The sequence below is a fragment of the Misgurnus anguillicaudatus genome, chromosome 2 (genome assembly GCF_027580225.2).
Source record: "Misgurnus anguillicaudatus chromosome 2, ASM2758022v2, whole genome shotgun sequence".
NCBI classification, from domain to species: domain Eukaryota; kingdom Metazoa; phylum Chordata; class Actinopteri; order Cypriniformes; family Cobitidae; genus Misgurnus; species Misgurnus anguillicaudatus.
Genome location: NC_073338.2, coordinates 24,535,179 through 24,559,461, shown reverse-complemented (window position 1 = coordinate 24,559,461; position 24,283 = coordinate 24,535,179). Strand labels below are relative to the sequence as shown.

At 36.7% G+C, this 24,283-nt stretch overlaps 1 protein-coding gene across 1 annotated transcript in view; it reads left to right on the top strand.

Moving 5' to 3' along the window:
* cdh12a (cadherin 12a) overlaps positions 1-24,283 on the top strand; it is a 63,526-nt gene that overhangs the window by 7,142 nt on the left and 32,101 nt on the right. The window contains exons 2-6 of the mRNA XM_055202070.2: positions 8,740-9,120; positions 14,337-14,631; positions 17,476-17,595; positions 19,676-19,843; positions 22,114-22,301. Of these exons, the coding sequence (XP_055058045.2) occupies positions 8,887-9,120; positions 14,337-14,631; positions 17,476-17,595; positions 19,676-19,843; positions 22,114-22,301 (1,005 nt within the window). The 5' untranslated portion in view covers positions 8,740-8,886. The remainder of the gene's footprint in view (positions 1-8,739; positions 9,121-14,336; positions 14,632-17,475; positions 17,596-19,675; positions 19,844-22,113; positions 22,302-24,283) is intronic.

Genomic DNA, 24,283 nt, shown 5'->3' with positions numbered 1-24,283 from the left:
GTAACAGACGAAGATATTGTGTAGTCTAAAGCTAGCATTACACTTCTCTCTGGAACTCTTAGTTCTAATTGGTCAGTTGTGCCATGCAGTGGTGTGATATTGCTTATTATAAAAGTTTCTGGCCCTTGGTGATGATACTGTACTTTAGGTTGACGGCACAGCTATAACTGCTTCACCAAGCTACTATGTGTGTCACTGCAATGGCTGGTGGCTATAGGTTACAATCAAAATTTCTTCATTTTGCAAATACGTAATGCATGGAAGATGGCAATACAATGAAAAATAATAAAGAAGCAACTTTGGATAAACCCATATAGTATTTTGTTAGACATTCATTTTAAAATTGTACTTTTTCTGGAACGAATCACCATGTGGAGGGCAAACATTTTTGACTCACGTTTTTCAACTTAATAATGTTATGACATGAGAAGTTGCTTAAATTAGTTTGTTTCTTTAAATCACGATTGTTAGACAGACAAATTGATGCTGTGGACATGAAATGCAAAGAGGTACCCAAAGCTACCAAAGAACTCACATATCTTTATCATGCAGGAATGCAGGTAGTTCCAGTGCTGTCATTTTGTCTTTAGGAAGAGTTGGCAGGCTTTCTAATTCAAGGTTGTTTCAATCAAGATCAGATTCATTTCAGTGCTCAGTGTTTGTCCAAGCTGCTTGCACTGATACCTTATTTTGAAAGTTATTTAACACTCCAAAGTTGTCCCTCACTTTACCGATAGAGCTGAAACGTGTTCCAGTGTTTAGATAGCACAATCCACCACAACACTGAAGAATAATCATTTTTAATAATTTTACTAAACATTTGTACATGTACATAATCTCATGCGTAATCAAAGTTTACTGTTAAGGGAGTGTCTTGTGTGTATTTTGTGAACCTGTGCGTCTCTTTTATCATAAACGGTTTTGACGCCTGTGCAGCAGGCACTTACACGTAATGCACACAGGATCTCTCGACACGCAGAACACACATTTTGGAAAAGGGAACCACACACGTGACACTCTTAACACTTATTTTGAATTAGCGCCACTCGGATGAGCAGTCACGAGCCGCCACTGCATATGTACACATGTTAATCCATCCATTCTTCCTCATTTCTTTTCTCACCCTCTTTCCTCTTCTTCCTCTTCTCTGCGCCAGACTGATTATGTCGTCTTTTCATTACAATCAGGTTACGCTAATGCACATGTTTGACAGACACAATGAGCAAGTACATTTTATTTTCACGTATGGCAGGTTGCCCCCTAGTGGCCACAGGGGCCCCATGTAACTGCTTGCTTATTAGGTAGGGCCGGCACTGCACAGAATTCATGATTTTTTTTACATTTATAAACAGCCCACTGGTCTTAAGTATGTTACACTGATGTTTACGATACAACAGTTTAACTCTTTCGCCACCAGCGTTTTTAAAAAAAGTTGCCAGCCAGCGCCAGCGTTTTTCATGATTTTCACAAAGGTTTAATGCCTTCCAGAAAATGTTCTTCTTTAAAAATATAAACATACAATATACCAAATGAAAGAACAGACCCATCTGCTTTCAAAAAAAAAAAAAGTTTCATCCTACCTTCAGTAGTTCTTTTGTAATCAGCTTTTGAATATGGGTAGGTTTCTGCAAAAACAAACCATTTTCAGCAAAAAGCAGAGATAATTCCATTTTTGTGACAGACTTCTCATAGAGATCCCATTCAGAGTGATCTTTAAAACAGAGATGGACATGCAGCCGCTTGCCATAGGGCAATACTTCCGGGTTTAAAAAGTTGCGGAAGGAGATATCTCGTCAATGGCGGCGAAAGAGTTAATAACAATCATTTTAATACATTTAAAATAACAAGTAAATACAATTATATTAGGTAAATACAAACCATACTGTTAGTAGGAAGCAGTGGCGGCTGGTGACTTATTTTTGTAGGGGACACGATGCGAAACTCGTCACGATTTAGCCTGTCATGCCTGGTTTGTCATTTCAAAATATGTGTTGCGTCATGTGAACCATGTGCATTATGCATCTTGTCAAAATATGTGCCTGCTGCAGACTAAAGAGTTTACAATAAAAGAGAGGCTCACTCATGCCAGATACTCGCTTCATACCATGCGTAATCAGAGTTTAATGTTAAGGGAGTGTCTTGCAAGTATTTTGTGAACGTGAGCATCTCTTTCAACATAAACCGTTTTGACGCATGTGCAGCAGGCATGTATTCTGACAAGACGCATAATACACATGGTTCACATGACGCAACGAACACATATTTTGGAATGACAAGCAACACACATGACACTCCAAACACATATTTTGAATTTGCGCCCCTCGGAAGATATAAGTCACCGGCCGCCACTGGTGGGAAGACATAACATATTAAGCCTAGAAACCTGTGTGCTCTTAAACCTAAATAAACACATTTCCTGAAAATCTGAATATCTTTGAGTTACACTTTAAAGCTTTTTTAAGCTGTAAATATTGCTTTATCTGCCATGTCCTCATGTTGAGAACTTTCCGTGAGAATACAGCCCAAAGACAGTTTATAGGCTACATGAGACAACCTATCCACTTTAGTGTACTGTAAATGTACAGGAATCATCACTGTGGGAAATACAAGGCATGATAAACAAGTGGATATGAATAGTCTGCACAATGCAAATCTCGAAATTGAACAAAATAGTTGAGATCAGCAAAGATGCTTTCAGAATTGTAAAGGAAGTTAGAAAAAGATATAAGATGGATGCACTTTGGCAAACTTAAATGTTCCACTAACACATTACACATATTAAACAATGGTGGACCTTAGAAAGGTTGGATTGTATATTTGATATCAATAAAAGTGAGTCTGTGAGGATCAGAACGTTAAAAGTGTCAGATGTTGGAAGTCGGGGGTTAATTAAAATGTTCAACCTTACAGCTGACCATTTAAATCAATGAATAAATATTTATCTCTGTTGCAAACATTAACACATCCTTGTAATTAATAATGTCATGTAAAAGTGTTTCAAACAGCAGACATTTGACAGCTGCTACACCGGTCATACTTCATTGTGCTATGGTGGGCATGCCCAAATACATGACTTTATTATGGAAATCAGCCACCAAAACCAAAAACTTGTGACCTCCATAGTTTCGAAACAAGCCCAATTTCCTCATAAAGTAATAAGCAGACACACTGGTTTTGGCTCATGTTCTTGACATAAGTATGATTTTTCATGCTAATTTTAGGGCAAAACCCAGGGAACTCTGCAGGAAGTATTTAAATGGAGCGATATTTGAATCTGTCTATCTGGGGATATGTAAAGCTTTGTGAATGACAGGTGCTTCTATTCTGCAGAAATCTGCAATGCTTTCTCCAAAGTTTTGCAGGCACAGGTTCTCCATTTAAAATTTGTGAAAAATCATTCTTGCTATATTGACATATCTAAATAGTTGATGCCCAAATGTGCAATACATTGAACAGACTGTACTTTTGTCCCTCAAGCATGATTGTCATTTGCATTAAATAAAATACGTTATTCCCTAATCTACCCTGACTAATGTCCATTACTGTTTAGTTCCAAGGTCAATTTTCCTTTCCCAAAGATCATTTGCAAATAGTATATAAGGGCAGGTAACCAAAGAGTGTTCGTCATGGTACGAATGACCCAGCAGGGGTTTACAATTCACAGGGAGATCAGTTCCTACAAATTAGCTTTTAAACAAATATATTTTTTAATCGTGTTAAGTGTCCAGAAAAAAAAGTTAAAGTTGTAAAGCTCATACTGTATGCTAATACAGTGTATTCTTTCTGTACTGTAATCCCTGTGTCTAAACTCGATAGGCTTTGAACTGGATGAGCTTTAAGGAGTTAACTTGACTGGTATTCTGAATCCTATTTAAGCACACTGGGATTCATCATAACTTTACATTGTTGAGTGAAGTATTAAGATTTAAGTACATGACACAGTTTGCGTGAAGGTTAGATACAGTTAATGCCATGTACCATTGAGTCATTATAAGGCTTTCAATGTCTGTGTGTATGTGTTCCCTGTTGTTTCTCTTAAACATCCACTCTGTCTGCCTTACCAGTGCTATACTTACAGCACTTTTTTGCTGTCTAACAGGATTTGAGTTCAGGCATCTGCTGGCTGGTGCATGCAAAAAAATCCCATGTTAATTCAGCAACATCTTTATCCAGCAACAGACCCAAAGATAAAAAATTGACTCACATCATGCTACATTATGTCAGCCAATATACAAGTTGAACTTACATACTAAAAACAGTCAAAAAGAAAAACATAAAAAGGATCTAAAATAATGAGAGCATAGTGTGATATAACCTTTGGAAAGAATGTCTGCTCTTTTAAGTACACTGCACTTGAAATCTTTGAGCTTGTTAAGTGTTTAGACAAATGCTGAGGTTTCTCCATAGAGAATATTGCTGCAGAGACGCAATGTCCTGCCAAACATAATGTCACTATAGCAGAGCGTATAACAGGTCTCCAGTGATTTGCCCTGCAATCATGGGCTATGTGTGGTGGTCTGTGTCCAGCAATTAATGTCGCACTTGTCCTGTTTGTTTTCTTGTCCTCTTCATCTAAATTGATTTTTACATGTTGCAGCAACCACTTCAATGTAAAGCATAGTTTATTTGTTTCTATTGGATTGTTCATAAATGTTCATTTTGGCAAATGTTTACAATGAATTAAAGGACAAGTTCGGTATTTTACACTTAAAGTCCTGTTTTCAGATTGTTTATGATGAAATAGAACGGTTTTGACTGAAATTTCGACATATGCGGCTACCGCGAGAATTTTCGGGTGTTTGTTGTTTCACCTCCCACCTCTACAATGGGTGTATAGGTGCACTGGAACAATACAATAAGAAAATGCATTAAGCTTTCGTTTACAAAGACGTGAAACTCACCGAGTGGTCAGGGGTGTTCACTGATATGCTCTCACAAAAATCGCTGCAAAAGATGCTTTCCAACAGGTTTTATTGTAGTTTTTGTCCAACTCCATTGACTTGTATTAGATGTGCTGTGAGGTACGGTATTACTCCGCGCTGGGAACGTTGTTTGTATTCTTGCAATTGGCAAAGGCGGATTATCGCCACCAACTGGCCTGGAGTGTTTCTTATTCAAGCTCTCAATGGAAGAATATACGGGTGTGAGGCGTTTGGGAAAATAGGTCCACAAGTTAACAACGAATGCTAAAACACCTGTTGGAAAGCATCTTTTGCAGCGATTTTTGTGTGAGCATATCAGTGAACACCCCTGACCACTCGGTGACTTTCACGTCTTTGTAAACAAAAGTTTAATGCATTTTAGGAAGGATTGATCCTGACACCCATTGTAGAGGTGGGAGGTGAAACAACAAACACCCGAAAATTCTCGGGGCAGCCGCATATGTCGAAATTTCAGTCAAACCGTTCTATTTCATCATAAACAATCTGAAAACAGGGCTTTAAGTGTAAAATACCGAACTTGTCCTTTAAAAACGTCATCTAAATTTAATTTTTACCTTTTAAAGCAAGGTTTTTAACTGGTACTGCAATAATTAAGCTGACTGTTTTATTGTTACTGCTATGCTAAATAAACTGTCAATTTTAAAAGTGTAAAAAGATATATGATTCCATACACTCTAAAAATGGCTGGGTTATTTTTGACCCTGGGTAAATATTGCACAGAACACGTGCTGTGTTAAAAATTTACCCAATGCTGGGTTATTTTAACCCAACTGCTTCATTATTATACCCCATGGTTGCATAATAACAACCCAACATTGATCATTTTTGACCCAGCATATGGTAATTTTTAACCCAGATGTGTTCTGTCCAATATTTACCCATCATGGGTCAAAAAAGAAACAGACATTTGAGTGTAGACCAATATTTTATGCAAGGAATAATTGACGACGGACCATTGAATTATAAGAAAATAACGCACGCCCAAGATGGAAATGCGGCACAACAAATTCAATTATTCCTCTTATACCACAAACATTGCTCTGGTGCCTATTTTTAAGACATTTGACAAGTTAGGTTTGCGGTTAACTAAAAAATAATTAAAACACCCATGCAACATTTCTCAGCCAATTACAATACAGCATTCAACAGCTCTGTGGTATAATCCCTTTGTAAAGTATATGTCAATTAAATATGGTATAGTTTTTACTATGTTGCACTACAAAATATATAACTATCAAGGCACTGTGACTCGTTTGTAGGGTCAAAATAATTATTTTGAAAACACAGACCTCTTTATTTTATAGGGGTCAATCCTAAACAGTTCTGCAACAAATATTTAGTTTCCAGATTATTTAACAGTTTACAAACATATGTTATGTAAACCTAGATCTGCATCAGTTGTGAACATGACGAGTGATACATAAATGTAACCTGTTCTAGAAATGTTTCTATCAAAATGTAAAAAAACCCGAAAATCTGAAAATCAGCATTACTTCAATAGTGATCAAAATGTAAAATTTTGGCTACTGGCAGTTAATAATCAGTTAGGGGCGCACGTCACTCCTCTCTTTGTCAAGTAACACTGGCTTCCTATAGCAGCTCGCATTAAATTTAAAGCTCTGCTCCTGGCCTTTAAAGCCACCACTGGGTCACCACCCCCTTACCTTCACTTACTAATACAGCCTTATGTACCCTCTCGATCCCTGCGCTCTGCCACCGAGCGACGGCTTGTGGTGCCATCTCAAAAAGGAAATAAAAAACGTACCTTAGCACGTACCTTCTCAGGAGCTGTTCCACAACTGTGGAATGATCTGGCAGTCGTGACACAATCTGCTGACTCTGTAGCTGTCTTTAAGACTCGGTTAAAAACTCATCTCTTCCGCCATTACCTCACTTCCTGATATAGGACTTACTATCTTTCTCTATTTTTCCTTTGTCTTTATCTGTAAATTTCTTTAATAAAAAAAAAGAAATCCTAACCAACCCTCGTCTGTGTATACTGTGTTGGACTTGATGAGACGATTTCCAGGGCACTTATGTATTGCTGTTCTTGTGTTGCTATAATTGCTTCTATTGTTTACCTCCTTTGTAAGTCGCTTTGGACAAAAGCGTCTGCTAAATGACTAAATGTAAATGTAAATGTAATGATACCATACAACACAGAAACTACACAAGCTTAGGGTTAGGGTTATGCTACTTCCTACTTTATTTAGATATTTATAATAAAAAATATGTTTAATTTTGAATTAAACTAGTAAAGTACACACAATATTTCATGTTGTTCTGGAATCAGGGATATACAGTCGACTTAGTATTTGCTCATGCATTGGTAACTGGTTCATTACAATAAGAGTTGTTTCTTTGACCTTGTGGGGACATTTTGAGGTCCCCGTGCAGAAACAATGATGTTTATTGGAAATCTAAGGTAGCAGAAATTTTTCTGTGATGGTCTGGGTTAGGGGAAAGGAAAATAATAGAATAAAGCAAAAAGCCCCTAGAAGCAGTGGGTAACCAGTGCATTTTATAACAGCTAAGGGGCGTTGTTAGGCACAAAACGAAGCGGAGTGCCTAAATCCCCCTTAGCTGTTATAAAATGCACTGTAACACCACTGCTTCGTGGAGCTTATTGCTTTTATAAAACTGTTACTGTCAGGATTGTCAAGGCAAGAACCCAGATGCAGACAGAAGTAAACAAAAACTGATGACTTTAATAAACAAGGTACAAAACAGTAAAACAAAACCCACGAGGGGGCAAAACATCAAAACTACAAGATAACAAAAACACTGACTAAACTAAGATGACACTACAAACAGACTTTACTTGAATACAACAAACTAGACTGGTATAATCAGGACACGATACTCACAGATAGAATGACAAACGCACAAGCACAGAACAAAGAGCACAGGGACATTAAATAGAGAGAACTAATGAGGGGAACAGCTGAAAATAATAACAGGTAAGGGGCCGTGTAAAAAGTGACAAAACACAGGAAATACGTGGTCTTATAAAACAATCCCAAAACCACGTATCTCCAACATAAAACATTGTACTGTCAGGACTCTGCCATACTAGAACTAGATATACAACAAGACAAGATACAGGCAGAATCCTAACAGTTACTTCATATGCATAGCAGGGTTTCATGAAATAAAACACAAATAAGTTGAATGCTAATTATATAAGTACAAATATTACTCTTCTGTCAAACAAAGTAGTTCCTCAGAATCAAGTGTGGCTGCAACAGAGCGCGGTGCGGATGCAAAACATGGAAACCAGAAATATGTGTGTGTGTGTGTGTGTGTGTGTGTGTGTGTGTCTGCGTGTGTGTAAATATTTCTTTTACCATGTCTCTGAAAATACTTTATTTTTAGCCATATAACTTTATTTTCAACACTAATCCTTGAAAAAAATGAGTATTGCACATCCTGCATATTCCTAGATGTCTGCCAACAGTTTTGCAACTCTTGCCAAACTCCCTCTTTTTGCAATCTTTTATTTTTTCGCTTCTCTGAACTCCCAGTGCTAAACGTACTCCAGTGAGCCAATTTGCTCAGGATTTCCTGTATTTGCAAAACCCTTTAAGGGAGATTATATTATAGCCTAGACAAGAATGTACAGTGACACTCCAAAGATGAAGAGGTCTTAGACTAAGAGGTCTTCATCTCCTTTTATTGCATGCCAGCATGATATTTAGACATTCTTACAAATCCTTGATGTAAGCACTGTTGCACAAATCCTTGATGTAAAGCAAACCCGCTGATGTAAAGCACTGTTACTTTATTTCTCCTACAGGTGGTTAACCAAAATTTCCATGGAAATTACTTCTTCTGTGCAGTCAAAGCACTGTGGAGGGCTTCATATTAGATTTGTCATCCCCCTGCTGTTTCCATAAAAGTCACCTGTGTCCATCAAAGGATTTTGCAACTAACGCTTGTTCCAATGCTCATGGGGAACTGCCTGCTGCTGTTCCTCTGGTGCCTCTTAGACAAAAGCTTTGTGTCCCCCCTGCACTCCTCAACTCAGAGCAGAATGGGCAAGGAGCACCACAGGAATCTCATGCCACACAGGAAACATGGCATGATGGGAGCTCACAGAGTCAAGAGAGGATGGGTGTGGAACCAGTTCTTTGTCCTGGAAGAATACATGGGATCTGATCCGCAGTATGTTGGGAAGGTAAGATGTTATTGATTCTGAAAGCCAAAGCTTTAAATCAAAGGTATATTGATATTTTCATATTGGGGCTAGTGAATAAGATTGTGGAGGAGTTCAAAGACTTGAGCTTGCTCTTTGTAATGTAATCCATAGCCACAGCTTATTTATATTCCATTTCATCCTTTATATACTCTCCTTTGTTCATGTGCTGTTTTGGAATGCCTAAAACATCAAAAAAATGTATGGGTCCCATTCCCCGTTAGAGTTTTTATGTGATTTACTGTTTTTTTTTCCTTTTTTTACATAAAAACATTGTTCATAATGTAAATAACATTCTATAAAAATATAACCAGAATATCTTTAATATTGACTGAGTAAGATGCTGTTTCAACCTAAAATGTTTAGTTTTTACAAACATGGTTTTGGGGTTGTCCATATTTGTCTAAACAACCCAGCATTTTTAGAGTGAGCATATTTGGATTCACTAATATTCTAACATTGAGGTCAAACATTAATCCCATATGAAAACCCATTTTAATCTGAAATCCCCATAACATTTTATTAGTATTCAAACTACTACTAAATTTGTAAGAATGCAATTTGTGGCTGGCTAAGAAACAGGTCCTCTACGAAGAAAGTTGGAATTGAGCACCTGCAGCTTAAATGGGATCAGGGCTAAATTGAATAGTCTGCAGTCAATGCCAGTGCAATCAGTGTGGCCTAACCGAGTGCTGTCTGAGCGGATGTAAACTGGGAGACGGGAGCTTGTCAGAGTCTTGTTCTCAACCACCTGCCACCTCCACTTGTGTAGCCGCTGTCTCCTTCACTAAAGATAAGCACGATGACATGGCCGAGACTTGCCTGTTACCTCTGATTCATCAGTACCAGCACTAGCAAGAGGGAATGAAGCTTTAATTGCAAAGAAGCGTATAAGCATGTCACTATAAATAGAGTTTGTCGCTTTTAACTCGGGTCACTGGAAGAATGTGGCTTACAGGCTACTAGGAAATTTCATGTGTAATGCTTTCGCCCTCATCAGATAGGCAAGTTGCTATTTAAAGACATTTTTTAAACAATAGTTAAACATTTTAGTCATGATATTAGTCATTGTTTATTAGTCATTCGTACCATAGCATGTTCATGCACATGCTGATACTGTAAATGGGACTTACTAAGTTGCATAGTTGGGAAAGCATTTTTGAAACCGTAGCTTCCCAAACTACTGTACAGGGGATGATACTTCAATCAAGCCGCACTTTTAACAGTTGTTAACTAATATAAAGTGCTGATATATTTTATGTTTCCAGTCAGAGGGCCCTATTTTAACAATCTAAGCACATGGTCTAAAGCGCATGGCGCAGTGCACTTGGGGTATGTCCAAATCCACGTTTGCTAATTTAAAAATGGGAAAATGGTTTGTGCGCCTAGGGCACAGTCTAAAAGGGTTGTTCCTATTCTCGCAATGAGTAACGGGTGTGTTTTGGGCATAACGTGCAATAAACCTATAAAAGTCTCATCTTCCATCCCCTTTAAAAGCCAGTTGCACTCACGCCATCTCGATTCCCTATTTAAATGGTGGAATTTGTAAACTGAAAAACTTCATTGGTATTGAAATCATTATTGTATTAAAACCTTTGGTTCTCTTTAAAAGTAATTTCTTTCAGTCATGGAAGTAAAATTAGCAGGTTTTTAATTGCTGTAAATGTATGGATAGCCTACATGATCAGTGTAATCTCAAGGAATAATTTACAAATATGCAAGGAAAGGTTTGTATTCTAAAAAAATACTTGATTGTAACAAACAGGAGATAAAGAATTCACAAACATGTGAAGAGCCGAAACCTTTCAGCACTCGGACAGCGCCGTGTTTTTAAAAGCATTACTTAAAAAATTCTCATCTCACCATATCCACAGGTACAAAGTCAATAAATCAGTGGGTAGCATTAAAAAAAAACATTTAAAAATAAATGCAACATTTGCATTTGTTTACAGCAAAACATTTAATTACTTTTTACTCTCTTTTGAGTCTTTACGCCTTTTAACGTCCTGTAAACTGTCTACATTTTAGTCCTTTAATTTTTTATATTTCAAAACGTTTGTGTGCTGTGTGAAATAAGCAAATGTGTGTTGTCACTTCATTTATAGACGCATATTAATAATGCGCTCTTTAAATAACAAAAACAATATTGAGCCATTGAATTTAGACTTTAGACCAGGTTTTAGTTAGTCAATGCCATAGTCTATTTTAGTTGCCTCAAAATAGCAACACGCCAACAATGCGCCTGAACACATTTAGTTTTTAAGCCAAGCATGCCCATAGGTGCACAAATGGGCACAAATGCATTTGCTATTTAAACATCGTGATGCTGGACGTGAAAATGATAACTGCGCTGGGTTGAAACTAGCAAAAAAAAAAAAAAACCCACTTGTATCCCGCATTGCTCTGCATTGCACCAGGTATGATCATACCCTTATGTGAAACAAAAATAAAAACAATAGGATTTTTTTTCTTTAGATGATCTTTATATTGAGTCAAAAAAGTTTTAAATCGCAAATACTTTTCACATTTCTTATCATTTTTCTTGGTAACTGTTATAGTTTAGTCTTTGTTGCTTAGTTTTACCTCATGTTTCATTGTCTGCACCTGTCGGCTGTTAATTATATCATCATCGTCATTGTTATCACCTCTGTCCATGTCTATTCATACCCTTGCCTTAGTTCAGTCCTTGTCCTTGTCGTTTGTGTTGATGTATCAGTGTATGTTTCCTCCTTGTTTTATTAAAAGTTAAATGTTAGTTTTTACGGTAAACAACTAGCCGCTGCACTGACCAGAAAACTTTTGCAAAAATACAGGAAAGCTGTAAACAACATGCTTGTCCTTAATAACATACAGCTTACCACCGTAAAATGGATGGCCACATGCTGAATTAAAGTTTATCACAAGGTTTTTCATAGATTGTCATTACATGTAGACCTACAGTATGGTGCAGATTGTCATCACACAAACACAAAACACCATGCTGGTAACACAAAAAAAATTTTATAATGTAAATGGTAAAAAATGAAATGAAATTTATTTATTTAAATAAAATATCATCAAATATGAAAAGTTATGCAGGGAATTGTCTTTTTATAATAATTGTTTTAATGTTTTTCACCGTACATTTCATAGTAAAACCATAATTTTAACAACATTTATCATAAAAATTCAATGTGTAACCCCGTTGAATATTATAACAATTTTCACTTTAAAATATATATTAAATTTTATCATTTTTATGTTTTTACAGTTAACTGAGAATTTTTACTTTTTCTGTTAAAATTATGCATTTTCTTAACAATGTACTTTTTGGAAAAGGAAGCTTGGAAAAAGCATTTTTGTACTGTAGTTACTGTAGGTTAGTAGCATAACTACTATTAGTTCTTTACTTATATATGAAGCCAGTCAGAAACTATGTTCTGAGTGACACTCAGAAGATTGTTCTCAGTACTTACATTAAATCAATAGACTTACCGCTATGGTATGTATTTATTGATCACTTGGGAGAGACCGTGGTGAGAGGCGGCATGCATCATGGGAAATTATAACTCATTCCATCATCTCCTGTTTGAGCTGCCACCACAAATTAAAGTGTTCTTGCACATGAAATGTGAATGCATCAAAGGTTTGTATGGCAGGAAGATTTGAATCTGAGTCAGTATGCTAGTAAAGCGTAGGAATGTAAGGCAAACTTCACTCAATGTCTGCTTTGGGTACACAATTTGTCTTTTAGCTCTAAATATATTGCAGGGTTGAGACAGTTGGATGTTCAGTTAAGCAGTCTGGCTCTTGCTCAGAAGCTATTTGTGAAGACAAACACCTTATAGCTTATTGTGCAGCCCTATAGTGGGCTGCTGGTTGTGGATATTTCTGAGGTTGTCACACGAAAGGTAATTGGATTCTAATAGGAATGTTTTGCAGAGTTATTACAATCATTGCCAATAAATTACAATTATTTTTGCTTATAAAGCAAAAAATAAGATTTGATGATTTGAAATGTATCATTAGAAATGTGATCACAAAGCAAGCTATTTTCATTTCTCGAGTTTATGACAAATCACTGTAACCAATTTACTTTATCAACATTTTCTTTGCCTTTCCTTTTCATGTGAAGCAAGGCCCACTTCTTGTTTGACCTTTGCAGTGATGATATATTACCCCACTGTCACACTTTTTTCCACATATGACCTTTTCAGTAGAAAATAACTCTTCCTGAAATTCCTACTTTTGTACTGTCAACACTCGGTATCTTTTCTTCTGAACTCATTGGGTTACAGCTGCGATGCCGTACACCGCTATATGGACATAAAAACTGTAATACTATTCTGGATACTGTATGAGCCCTATGTTCAATTTATTGGCCTCGTGAACATTCATACCAGATTAGTGATATAAAAGCTGGACATAGAATAATTTTTTACTGTAGCTCATGCTATCTCAAAGTCTACCCTTGCGGATCATAAAGTCAAACAGTCTTTGATTTGATGGTCTGTTGTACCCAACTAATGTAATTTTTTATTAGCTACGCGTGAACTTGGCAGGGTTTAGTGATACAGTTATGCCTCTCTGTTTTGATTATTGCATATCCTTTCACATTACACCAGTGATGTTTTTTATTGAAGAATATGAATTCCAAAACTTATCAGACTGAGGATCAGAGTCAACCATCTTACCATCTCAACAATGTTTGGTGTTATTTACAGTTCCACTGAGATGATAGAACACACCGTATATTCCTTGTGTTTTTTCTTTTTAATGTTTATTTTATCTTTCTGAAAAAGAGTGCTTTATAAAATCTCCAGAAAAACCCATTATATTTTTAGCTGTTGAACGCCCATGCTGTACATAAATCAGTTAGGTTGTCAAACCTGCAAACAGAAAAGAAATAACTTGGGTTATTCACATCAATCTTCTTTGGACATCCTCAAATGGTATCTGTAATTAGATGTCACCCACACCATACTAGCCAATATGTGATCACATGAAGATTAGTTTTTTATAAAGTACACTTAAAACTGTTATAGTCACAATGGATATGCTAGATGTGTGTTTGTAACATGATTACTTCTACGGTAGTAACGTGAATGCCCCTGACTTATTTTAATTTCATATTTGCCCATGTTTGCATGTGTGCAATTACATTTTAGCAACGAGTAATCCTAACTTATTTAGAGAAAATCACTTTTTATTCATTTCAGCTTCACTCGGACTTGGATAAAGGGGATAATATGGTGAAGTACACTCTCTCAGGTGAAGGAGTTGGCTCTATATTCACAGTCGAGCCGAGCACCGGAGACATTCACGCCTTAAGGAGCCTGGACAGAGAGGAGAAGCCTTATTACACGCTGAGAGCGCAGGCTGTGGATGTGCTCACCGGCAGACCTTTGGAACCCGAGTCTGAGTTTATTATTAAAGTTCAGGACATCAACGACAATGAGCCAAGGTTCCTGGAGGGCCCGTACGCAGCCAGCGTCACAGAGATGTCACCTGTCGGTAAGTTCATCTCTCATTATGTCCCAAATGGCAGGTCTTTCGGAAAAATGGAACCTCAAAGCCTTTTTTTAAGTAACATGAGCATAGGAATTGTGACCAACTGCACAACATTAATTTTCAATAGAATTACTGTATATATTTTTTCGGTAACACTTTACTTGAAGGGGTGTGCATGAGACTAACATGACACCTTCATAAGCATAACATGACACGTGTCAAGAACATGAAGAAGATTTTATGCACATTTTGACAACTGTCATTAAGTGTCATTTGTTCAATTATGTCATTTTTAATGCAAAGATGACATTGTTTCAGATGCCTTTGTTTTGACAACTTAAACTAATACATAAATGATAAACTAATACATCATAACTTGTCATAAATTTGTCATAAACATGACATAGCTGAATGAGGTAACACTAATGAACAATAAGGTTCATTAGGTACATTAGTTAACATGAACTAATAATGAAGTGCACTTATAAAGCATTTATTCATCTTTGTTAATGTTAAATTCAACTATTACTAATACTTTATTAAAATCTTTTTAACGTTAGTTAATGCACTGCGAACAATCAATTAAAAGCTTTATTTCTTTAAAATAACATTAACAAAGATTTATAAATACTGTAACAAATGTATTGCTCATGGTTTGTTCATTTTAGGTAATACATTAAATAATGTTAACTAATGAACCTTATTGTAAAGTGTTACCCATAATTATCAAACTTAAGAATCTACCTAGCTTTATGGGTTAACATTACATTAAACTGTCATTTAAATGTCATTAAGTGGTAATATTATGTCAAATAGTTTTATTACAATAATCATAAATATTTTTCTTGACCTCAACTACAGTGGTACAAATTGAACTTCTCATTAAAATGTCAATAAGTGTTAATACTCGGTCAAATAATTTTAAATACCTTAACAAAATGCAACAGATACGTCAAAAGATTATTCTTAACGTTTGTGCACAATACATAAAAAACTGACAACTAACAGAACTTGTTCTTCCTCACACAGAGGGTTCTGCTATTTTCTGTCAAAGAAGAAAAAGCAACAACATTTTAAATTTATTTAATTAATTAATTTAATCTAATTAACTGTTTTTGCAGCGATATGGATCCAACACGGCAACATTTCACGGCAACATTTTCATTTAATTTTAGGTGAATAAGTCTCCAAATTCAATAAAATATAATTTATACATTTTAGTAATTATTATTATTATTATTATTATTATTGGGTGATTGATTTTATTTCTCTAACACCTCGAAGAAACTTTATTAACAAAAAAAAAAACATTATGAACTAAAAATATTCATGACGTTGTTATAAAACAATTTGACTTAGTATTAACACTTTAATGACATATTATATTTGTACCACTTTAGTTGAGGTCAAGAAAAATATTAATTGCGCTGTTATAAAACTATATGACAGAGTATTAACACTTAATGACATTTTAATGACAAATTCAATTTCTATCACTGGTAAAAAGTGGTCAGTTTTGTTGTCTTATAATGTTGTCTTGTAATGTCAAGCTGTCATAACAAGTTATGATGTTTTGGTTAATGTCAAGTTGTCATATCAAAGACATCTCAAACAATGTCATCTTTGCATTAAAAATGAACAACTTAATGATAGTTGTCATAAACATGCATAAACTCTACTTCATGTTCATGACACGTGTCATGTCATGATTATGAAGGTGTCATAGCAGTCTTATCAAATACTAATTCATTAAAATGGTAAAAAAGTCTAATTCAAAATTGGTGACATCAGCTTAACAGCCCTCATTCACTGTTTGGTTAAAATACCATCTGTAGCCCATATAGGCTGTTATCTTAAGCTTTAACAGAATGACCTGATAACTAATCCCAAAAGCTTATTCTTACACCAAATGTTATTTAACAGTGTCTCAACCCAATCTGTTATTCCAGTAATCCCTTTAGGAAACATCTTTCATTTTCTTCTTTCCATTAGGCAGGTCTTTCTGAACCATGTCTGGAAATGATTGATTTTCAGTCGTATTTTTAAAGTAGCACGCTGTGCGAACTATTTAAAAGCTTTTTAGCATGTTCAGTCATTTTGATTGTTTGCTCTTGGGCAATATACTAACTTTCACAGTATTTACAGCCTACTCACATCTTATTTTAGAAACGTATAGACACATTTGCGGTAAATCAAGCAAAACGTTTAGATTTATAATTGGGCTAATGATAAAGCAATGGGCAGCATATAATGAGAGCAATGCTAAGTGCATTTATGCAAAGTAAATCTATGCAGTGCATTTATTTGACGTCTTTCTAGTCTTTAAATAGAACGGTATATTTAAAGTGGTATGTGAAGTGGAGATGTTTCCTCTAAATGGCACATTTACATTTATGCATTTAGCAGACCCTTTTATCCAAAGCCATTTACAGTGTGATAAAAGAGCTTTATCAGTATGTAATGACCACTTTTAATGCAAAGCTAACTTGGAACATACTGTACCAATGCTAGCACAAGTTGGCACATTTGAGAGAAATATTTGTATTTGCATTCCATTGCATGAAATCTAAGCCTAGATGTAATTGATTTTAATAAATCCAAAGTGATTATAACTTTTAACCATGAGCAGGAACCATGAGTATTAGATAAAACAGTACAGTATGTAACACATAATACCTGACAGACAATGGGAAGCACTATGACATATATAGATTTGGATTGCCTATTTACACTTGCAGTTCATTTGCATTTTTAGTCTTTCTAGAAAGTGTAGATGCGCTCTGTATTCACTTCTCTTTCTTATTATGTGGCATTTCTACAGTGATTGTCTTTGGTGTTTGTGAGCAGGTACATATGTGACGCAGATAACCGCCTCTGATGCTGATGACCCCACGTATGGAAACAGTGCGAGGATTGTGTACAGCATCCTTCATGGACAGCCCTACTTTTCAGTTGACCCCAAGACTGGTGAGGCTGCACAGACGACTTTCCTTATAGTGTTGTTTATTCCTATTTACTTTATTTTTAGACCCTGATTTGCACATTACAGTACATGAAGGTGCAAACTTTCCCAGCGAATTTCTGCTGAATGCAATTTGCACAGTACAGTTTTCCCTCATTGTCTGGTTGGGAGTGCTAGGCCATCGAGAATGTACTGCATTCTGGCATATTTTACCGTGACAGCATCACTCTACCACTGTGTCTTACAGGAATCAGAACGGCTCTGGAAAGTGCCAAAAGTGCCATCGGCCATTTCTCCTGTATAGGCTTGATGACGATGCTCTTACCCATCATTTCATCATCACAGGATTACTGCTGCCGTGATTGCTAGAAATGTCGCTTTTAGACTAAATTTGGTTTTATGGGTGGTAATGTTCAGCACGAATTTCTGTGCAAAGCATATACATTCCCTAGTTTATTCACCTTAAGCCATGCTATAATGTTCTGCTTAAAAAGCGGCTCATTGGAGGGGAAGCTATTAGGATTGGTTAGATTTAAGTTGAATGTCAAAGGTCTGGCTTTTTATTAGATAGTTTTCAGAGGCATTGCAAAACAAAATAATAAAGGCCTGTAAAATTCCTAATTTAGCTGGTGGTGCTTTCTGCCTCCGCACACACTGCAAAGTTTCTGGAGTAGAAACTGTATGCAGGAGTGAAAAGAGTAATTGTTTCTTGTGTGTATGGAATAAGATTTGCTCCCGAAAATGCGATGATTGACGCAACGGAAACCATGCAATGTTCTGCCATCTCGCGTGGTTAACATTCACTGTTTTGACTGAAGTAATATCACAGCGTTATAATTTGCAATTTTGATAAACCTTTGTCCTGGCATTGTGTTTGTGAGGCTGCTATATGAGTATTGTCTTGTAGTGTTGCCATGTCCAAGTTTGAATTGGGCTTACCGCTGCGGTACTTGTTTTTGGCCTTGGCTCATGATGAAGCGATCAAAGTTTTGGCATTATTAAATTGTCAAGGTTTCTGGCTCAATATTTTTGTCTTTTAAGGTAAAGCATTTGAAATTATTTTGGTTTATTATGAGGTTTTTCTTTTATGCTGTTTTTCGTGCAAGATCTGGCAACATTAGTAAGCAAACGCGCATACAGAAGATGTTTTTTCCCATCTAGGCATTTGTTTTTTAAGAAGAGAGACGTGTCATTTAAATACTTTATTAACTAGTTATTTAGTTCTGTGCACGCTGTGCAGAATTTCTGTAAATGCGGTTGACACTTCCTCCATTTTTTTGGGAGTTAATTCAGTAGAATGCGGTTGTAACTCCCGTGAATTTTCTGAATTGTGTGTGTACAGAACAGGTGAAGTGACAACCGAATTAAGATGAAGTGTAGGGCCTATGTCCCTTTAAAAGTGTACTGAATTCGAGAAAATCTCTATTTCTACAAAAGTGGTAAAAAAGTCATAGTGTGCATTGGTTACCCTCTGCCCTAAGGTAGGGGTGCTTAACAATAATTTTCGATGTAACCTTCAGTAATGTAGTCAGTCATATATGCAATTAGGGGCTGGACACACCAAAACTTTTAAACCCGGCTGAAAATGCCTAGACAACGCCGAATGCCAGCTGTTTTTCAGCTGAGTGCCAGCTTTCTTCAGCTAAGCGCTTTGATAACTCTGATACGTCAGCTGTGAGACAGTTGGTTGCTGTGATACTTGTCCCACCCCACCTACACTCTGATTGGATGGTCGCGTGAGAACTGACATTGACGAGCGGAGCTTTTCTTCCAAAGTTGAACATTTCTCAACTCTCGGCTCTCAGCGCTGAACGCGGAAAAACCGCCGGGCGCCGGTTTTCAGCGCGGAAGAAAACTGCTAGCTGCTGGATTATTTGAAAAACGCCGAGCTTCCATTGGAAACAATTGAAAACATGCGCCGGCCGCGGGCGTAAAAGCGTTGGTGTGCACGCCCCCTTATATTGTGTACTTATATTTATAATATAATATACAAATATATTTGGATGTTGGTATGTTACCTGACAGAATTTTTTTATTACAGTAAACATGTTACGTATTTGCTATTTATCTGTCTTTCTCTATTAGGGGTGATAAGAGTTGCCTTACCCAATATGGACAGGGAGGTTAAAGAAATGTACCAGGTGGTCATACAAGCTAAAGACATGGGAGGTCAGCTTGGAGGGTTAGCAGGGACCACCACCATCAATATCACCCTCCGTGATGTCAATGACAACCCACCTCGATTTTCTAAAAGTAAGTCCTTAAACAGATGTTTCTGTCGTGAAATCATTATCGGGTGCACTGAGGCTTAAGTAGTCAGCATTTCTATATCAGCTGCGGTTTATCCCTGGGGTTTACCTTAATGTGAATTTAATCTGGTTTCATATTTGCTGTGCTCTATAGAAAACTTCAACATAAGGCCATTATTTGGATTGTTTAATTCAGTTAATGGCACTGATACTGGAAAAAAAATCTTGGTTCGAAACAGGGACTAAACATTACACATGACCCAGCACGGTAAAGTATCTCAGATTTACAATTGGCCACGATCGGGATCTCCAGGGCTTGCGCTGAGCACAAACAACTAAATAGTGTTGAATTTCCAAATGTGATTAGCATATCAGGACTTTCCTCCAGAGCTGCTGCAGAGATTAGTGGATAATTATTGGTAACTACCTGTGATAGGGATTTCTAAATGTGTCTTAAAAAATGCCCCGGGTTCAATACATTGTACGCTCTGTTGGCAGTATTTGCAGCATAATGCTGATTATGAAAGCAAGTTGGGTCAAGTACTGTAAGCTTTCCAGCATCATAGAAAACTTAAAAGTTTTTTTACTTTTGTTAAAGGGACACTTCACTTTTTTTGAAAATAGGCTCATTTTCCAGCTACCCTAAAGTTAAACATGAGTTTTACCGTTTTGCGATCCATTCAGCTGATCTTTGTGTCTATCACTTTTAGCAGAGCTTAGCATAATTCATTGAATCTGATTAGACCATTAGCATCGCGCTAAAAAATAACCAAATAGTTTCGATATTTTTCCTGTTTAAAACTTGACTCTTCTGTAGTTACACTGTGTACTTAGACTGCCGGAAAATTAAAAGTTGGGATTTTTCTAGGCATATAGCTAGGAACTATACTCTCATTCAAGCCTACAGTAATAATCAAGGACCCGAAAATAGTCGCCAGCTATTGAAAGTTACCAAAGGGACTTTCTGACTACAGAAGAGTCAAGTTTTAAATAGTAAAAATATTGAAACTCTTTGGTCATTTTGAGCGCAATGCTAATGGTCTAATCAGATTCATTGAATTATGCTAAGCTATGCTAAAAGTGGTGCCGCCAGATCCAGAGATCGGCTGAATGGATTCCAAAACGCTAGAGATCGAATGTTTAACTCTAGGGGACCTGGAAGATGAGCATATTTTCAAAAAAGTGGAGTTTCTCTTTAATGCACTTAAACCCCACATACGCACAGCCGGCACAACTTCATAGAATGTCTCTGAACAGGTTCACGCCCACTTTTGGGGGAAAACAGACTGGACCTTCCATTGACTTCCATTCAAAATAGCGGAACAAAGCAACGTTCGTACACAGCTGGCAGGCGTAAATAATTTATGAAATCACTCAGATTAAACATGTTGAGTAATTATCGGTCCAGCCTGCCTGCCATAGAGCGCGAAAGATACATTAACACATTTAATTTGGTCAATATAAAAACATGTCCCTTTCATTCTCCCAGCGTCAAATTTGTGTAACAACGCTCCCTATTGGCAAGAGATGTCTTACCCGGACATTTACTCATACCTCATCGAGTCAACAGGGAAGCAAATGAATGATTTTACTTCGTATTTGAAAGTTACTTCGTATTTATGAATGGAAGTCAATGGAAGGTCTGGTTTTTATCCCACAAAAAGGGGCGGTGACGAAATTTACAGTCAAGTTCCCGGATGTGCCAGTAGTCCGTATATACCATAAGATTATAGTCTCATGCCAACGACACATGGTGTTTAAGTCTTGTGTCTATACACTGTCCCTTCTAAAAATTGTCCCTAGCTGTTAATAGTATGGTACCCTTTCAAAAAGTGCACTTTTGCATCCAAAGAGTTCATATTACTACCTCATATTGCATATTAGTACTTCAAATGTACATGTTGGTACCAAATGTATACATATTTGTACGTAAATGTTACATATTAGGACATTTCTAAAGGGTATTTTTGACAGTGTATTTGTATAATGCATTTTTAGACCTGCTTTACCCCAGTCACTGACCTACTATATTCTGGTTTTATTTTGTAATTTTAATTGTTTTTTACATTTACGCATTTGGCGGACAAACGCGACATTCAAGTGATACATTTTATTAGTTTACTGTATGTGGAACACCTTTTCTGTGGTCATCTAAATATTCAAATCACAAGCTTATCAGTATTGAAACCACAACTATTTACATATAGGCCTAAAAATCAAACATTCCCTAAAGGCAGTAACGTCACAAATAAAGCTGTTTGTGAATCTTCACAGGTATTTTTCACCTGCGGGTTCCTGAATCTTCGCCGGTGGGCTCATCAGTGGGAAAGGTCAAAGCTCATGATATGGACTCTGGGAAGAATGCTGATGTGGAATACAGCATTTTTCCTGATGATGGAGGATCCCTGTTTGATATTTACAGCAATAAACACACCCAAGAGGGAACGGTGATATTGAAAAAGGTAGGGTCAGGGTTTCTGTTGTAATTTTCAGTCTGCAGATAAAAGCAGATTCGGTTTGTGGCTGTATTTGTATTCACCATCAGAACTGATTCATTATTCATAGGGTAGCACTGCCTAAAGGTCCCACCGAAGAGATAAGACAAAGGGATGGGATTTACACAAAAATTTAATTTTTGTCATTATTTACTTTACCCTCATGTCATTACCAGCCCGTGTGAATGTAAACTAAAAGAATTTTTAACAGTCCATATGACTTGTGTGCACAGTCTTATGAAGCATTACCCTCGTGTGAGGATTTTAATCATGTTCTTGATTAAAAAATCTTCCATCCACCGTGGCTCTCAAGTCTTATTTGTGCACTCAAAATATCCGTATTCAAATTCGTCTTGTTTTGATTGTGGTTACTACCGACTCCATGACGTTTGACACCATTATTGTCAAAGTTGATTTATATAGAAGTTTAAAAAAAAGATATTTTGTAATGGGTCTGATGGGTTACTTTTTGCTGCGTTTACATTTATGCTTTAACTTTATTTCTCATTGCACTTTACTGTGCGTGTTTAATGCGTGTTTTTGTTTGGAGGATAAACAAATGACATCTTTGGATAGACAATATTTCAATATTTAGCTGCCCTGTTTAGAGCTGGATGACTCGGCAAATGCAAATCAGGATGTTATTTGCAATTTTCACACAGTTGTGTATACAAGGATGATGGCAATAACACCAAGTTCTCCTTTATTTAATAGCATGTGTGTGTGTTTACCCTCAGGTGACTCATATTTTATTATTGGATGACCGTCCATAATGTTGCGAATGAATAATGTATTAAGCCATGAAAGTGCAAACGCTTAACCCACACTACCCAATGCCTGCTCTCGAACTTTATCAATTCATTATGTGGGCTTTGGCTGCCATTGAACATTGCTTTCCATTCCTGTTTTGCCGACTTTGTGGGATGAAAAGTAATGTATGGGAAATGCTGATCTATTTAAAAATACATGAGTTTCTCCCAAAAAAAGCAAACATTTTTACGATTTAGCAGACATAAATGGTTATAGTCATTGCAGCATCTACCTTGATGTGATATCATAAGTAAATATTTATTCAGACACCCAGCAAAAGGTTTAGTTTGGACATGGTATATAAGTAGTAAGCAGAAACAAATGAATTGGTTAAAGCTTGTGGATGAGACTGGGGTTTTCTTATCCTCTCGGGATGAAGAGGTTATACTCCTTCATTACTCAAAGCTGGTGTAGTCTGTAGAAACATAATGACAGTCTGTGCGTTTACACTGCTGCTGTAGTTTGTTTCTGCTGCATATGGCATAAGCAGAATGCAATATATTTTAAGGGGTGTGGTGTGTTTCATAATGTAACAGTACATCCGCAGTACATCACGAAAGCCACTGTGATCCTTTTCCTGTCCTTCACTCTCTGTACCTTTTAATTCCCTGTGCAGGGTAATGTGAGATAGTCCTTACATTGCAAAATTGGGTGTGCCATATGTGGTGACCCAAAAAAATTCTTCAAATGGATATGTGGGATCCTCACCGTGGGGCACATAAGAGGGTCAATGACAATGGCCCTTACAGAATTTTTTAACAGAATTCCCTCTGCTTTAACTTCTCTTTGACGAGCCGCTTCATCACCTCCCTGCTGTGTTACACTGGGACTTTTCTGAAACGCTGAGGCCGAACATTTGGGATCTCGTGACTTCAAGGGCTCAGCACTGGTTTGAGCAGTAAGAGGATCAGTTCGCTTAACTGGATCAAAAGATAATTGTCTCTATATCAGCGACGGGACGAGGATGGGTTTTACACTGGCAACATGTGGGATTATCTTAAGTAATAGGCAGCAAGGCTTTGTTAAAGGGATAGTTCATTGGAAAATGAAAAATTCTTGATTATATACTCACTGTCAGACCATCGAAGATGTAGGTGACATTTTTCTACAGTTAAACAGTAACAAACTTTGCCTTTGGT